Below are 3805 nucleotides of genomic sequence, written 5' to 3' on the forward strand. Positions count from 1 at the left end.
TCAACAATATCGGTTATTAAGGCATTGACTGTCTTGTAAAAAAGAAAAAAAACATTTTGATGCTATATTTGGTGTAGTCCGCAATTCTGAATATTTTATTTACTAGATGCCAGTGGCATATGTAACCACCACAATTGAACTAAGCAGCGTCACACTCAAGCTAAGTAAAATAAATCTGAATTTGTTTGTGTGTACCAATTATTTGTAAGTATTCAACTCAAGACTCATCTATCTTGGGTTGCAGGGAGATTGGCGGCAGCAACTCTACTTAGAGCAATAATAAACCTCCAATAGAAACAAGACACACTTAGAACAATTAACAGGAATATGTGAACAGTTGTATTTATATATCCCAAACTCCCCAATATTCAGAACATTCAATCTCTCTTTAAACATATATTCGTGTTAGTTTGTGTCAAAATTGGTGTCAGATCTGACCCACAAAAAAAATGTCTGAGATCTCAGACATTTTTCTCTCTGACGTGGACAGGGTTTGAATCATTCGTGCAATGAACTGCTATGTGATTGTCTTCCCCACACTTGAAACAAAACCATGCACGAGGCATGCCAGGGATTTTAACAGAGGTTCGTGACTGTCTTGAATTGACATATAAGGACTCCTTAGGCTCAGTTGCACCATATTTGTGTGCAACCCTTTGGTTTTGGATAAGCATTTGGACTTGCTTGGTTAACTCAGCAATTTGCTTTTCAATGTTAGCAGGTTCATTTGTGGGTTGTGAATCTACAGGGGGACTAGACATTGGGGTGGTGGTCTTTTCCTTTTTGCTCAACTTTTCCACTTGCTTTGTGAGTTCAGTGACCTTTAAATCAAGCTTTGCAGTTTCGTCATCAAATGAAGTGGGGCTTGTCAGCGACGCTTGGTCAAGGACGGGCATGTTAAATACAGAGTGGGCATGTGCAGCAGCCTTTGTTGCACCCAAATGTTTTTTCATACGGTCCAATTTAGCTGTCCGTCTGTCTTCCTCTGTCCGCAACATGAGAATGAGGTCCGGGAACGAAGGGGGGGAACTCTTTTTCCCTTCAAGCTGAAGACCTATTATCAAACTCTGGTCCCAGCAACCCCGAATGAACTGTTTAAGGAGTAGCTCATTCACATTTGTAGTAGATGCACCCCCTCTAGAAATAACTCTGGTGAGAAGACTGTGAAGGCGACTCAAGAAAGCGGAGGGCTTTTCTCCATTGTTTTGGTTGGAGCCCAGAAATGAAGCGAAAAGTTCTTCTCCATCCTCAACAACGCCAAAAGCGGATTCAAGCTGAGTCACATATGTTGATGGTAGTGCAGTGACTCCGAGGGGCTTTACAATGTCTGAAGCAGGGCTAAGTAAGCTTTCAAGCATCCTTCTTACTTTGTGTGCATCAGTCAAAGAAGAGTCGCAAAGTAAAAGATCAACTTGGGTGCGCCATGTCTCATAATCAACTTCACCGTTGGGCCGAGGAAGTCGACCTGAGAAGGTGCGTATTTTTGCATGTGCAAGGGACGTATGAGTTGGCTCGTTACGTATAATGTGCTCAACCACCACTTTCTGGACATGAGAAGGGTTGTAAATGCTCTCATCTAAACGAACAGCACTAGGACTAAAAGCACTTGTGGGCTCTGCTGGTTCACTTTGATCACAATAGTGAGTGTCAGTATCAATGTTTTGGTCATTAGTCGGTTGTGTCATAGCATTAGGTGTGGGGCCCGCCTGTAATTCACTTTGAAGGAAACTAAGGAAGCCTACCTTGCCACTATTTCCCATAAACTCAAGTTCTCTAAGGTACCGACGGGCCACTTCTTTGCCCATCTCCCCTTGAGCGATATCTCTAATAGTTTTAGAAGACCAAGTCGAACTTGGGTTATTGGGGCTTGCAAGTTCCCCTAAGGTCGCAGGATCAACTTCCAAAATAGCCTGTTCTGATTCGTAGATAACGAGAGTTCTGCCTTGCGGTTGGTGTGGCTCATCTGGAACCCTAATGACCTTTTCTATTTTACCATTTATCACAAAAACATCAGAAATATGACCATCTGTGCAAGTTGGTTCAATTCCTGTGACATACAACGTTTTTTGACCATCAACTCTAAACCGCTGACAAAGATCCATTTTTTTTCCAGGGATATAAGTTATAATTAAGCGTATCTTATGGGTTGGAGGTAACAAAAGCCACTATGCCAATCTCCTGGCTGGCTCGCCACAATTTGTGTAACCACCACAATTGAACTAAGCAGCGTCACACTCAAGCTAAGTAAAATAAATCTGAATTTGTTTGTGTGTACCAATTATTTGTAAGTATTCAACTCAAGACTCATCTATCTTGGGTTGCAGGGAGATTGGCGGCAGCAACTCTACTTAGAGCAATAATAAACCTCCAATAGAAACAAGACACACTTAGAACAATTAACAGGAATATGTGAACAGTTGTATTTATATATCCCAAACTCCCCAATATTCAGAACATTCAATCTCTCTTTAAACATATATTCGTGTTAGTTTGTGTCAAAATTGGTGTCAGATCTGACCCACAAAAAAAATGTCTGAGATCTCAGAAAAAACAAACAAAAAGGAAAAAAAGATTTGTCCAAAAAAAATCCTCTTGACGGTCCTACCACCCTCCAGGGAAATAGGTGGCCACGGGAATCCAACGTCACTCGCCGGCGTCCTAGGAAGTATCCAATCCACTGCCGGTGCAGTTCAAGCTTTAGACGATTCTTTTAGTCCCAGAAAAAAAACAGCCTGCACGAAACGTGCAGAGCAATCATTCAATGTGGCCCCAAAAACAACAGTGCAACAATCGTCCAGTGAAAAAGAAATTAAATAGAATAAAAGAAAATACGTGTATCTAACACACATGGAGTCCTTCGTGAGCCTGTTAGCTTATCTCACTAGGTAGTACACTTGCTAGGAAGGCATGTGCGAGTAAAATAGTTTACAATGCTTTAATTTTTTCAGTTATATCTCACCATTAGCTAATAACAATCTCAACGTTCACAAACCTTCATCCTGACTGTTTTTTTCAGTTAAACATCATGAGATACATTGACACAGGAATGTTAATTAGGCACATTCGACAAAAAACTCACCAGGATCGATAGTCTCAAAATAAATCGAATTTCCTTGGCAAGAAAACACCACAGGATTTGAACTCCATTCGCTCACAGTTCACACAAAAAAGTTCAACGGACCAGTATGGTCTATTCAGAGCCTTTCTCCTTCAACTCGCATGAAACAAAATGCTAGAAAGTTCTCTACGTCTCTCGTACGAGATGAGACGTCATATCAATGCTGCGGTGCGTTCTAGGTCCGTAGGAAATAGTAACAGCGCTAAGAAAAAATCACATTAACAGAAAATAAGAATAGGAATAAAAAAAGGCTGAGCCAAACATGGGTTACACATACAAAACACACAAATCTGCTGAACATTGACCAATTATGTGACTGTAAGAATACTGAAATAAAAATGTTGCAAGTAAGACAGAGATGTCCTAATGTTTATTAATGAATAAATTACAAGAAGTGCCCTTTTTCTCACTTGAGCCCCTGTCCAGTAAAATGTGAACGTTGCAATCCACGGATGCTCAAAGGCTTTTTATCCAGTCCCTGAAATGAAAAAATTCCAGTTGATTTTTGTCACATGACATTGCAGGTGGAAAGAAGGACCCAGTTGCAGATATTAGGAATTATTTTTAGGGATTTTGGAGGAAAATGGTGGAAGAAAGGGTCAATTACTGCTTGCTATTCCAAAGCAAGTGGTAAGGCAAACAACAGCAAAGTGAGGGCCAGCTCAGAGCGACGTCTGGGCGAATCGG

General features: G+C 40.9%; 1 protein-coding gene across 1 annotated transcript; it reads right to left on the reverse strand.

Moving 5' to 3' along the window:
• Positions 1–316: 316 nt before the first annotated feature.
• On the reverse strand, positions 317–3408 carry LOC148336923 (paraneoplastic antigen Ma2 homolog). The gene is made up of 2 exons (XM_088297221.1): positions 3080–3408; positions 317–2732 (listed from the first exon to the last, which is right to left on the reverse strand). The coding sequence occupies exon 2, from the start codon at positions 2100–2102 to the stop codon at positions 462–464; it is 1641 nt and encodes a 546-aa protein (XP_088153347.1). The 5' UTR covers positions 2103–2732; positions 3080–3408; the 3' UTR covers positions 317–461.
• Between the last annotated feature and the right edge of the window lie 397 nt (positions 3409–3805).

This window comes from Idiotropiscis lumnitzeri, chromosome 5, assembly GCF_059441095.1.
Source record: "Idiotropiscis lumnitzeri isolate Australia: NSW breed Sydney's pygmy pipehorse chromosome 5, RoL_Ilum_1.0, whole genome shotgun sequence".
Lineage (NCBI taxonomy): Eukaryota > Metazoa > Chordata > Actinopteri > Syngnathiformes > Syngnathidae > Idiotropiscis > Idiotropiscis lumnitzeri.

Excerpts from the sequence above, each read along its gene's own strand:
- LOC148336923 (XM_088297221.1), bottom strand. The coding sequence starts at position 2,102 with ATGGATCTTTGTCAGCGGTTTAGAGTTGATGGTCAAAAAACGTTGTAT.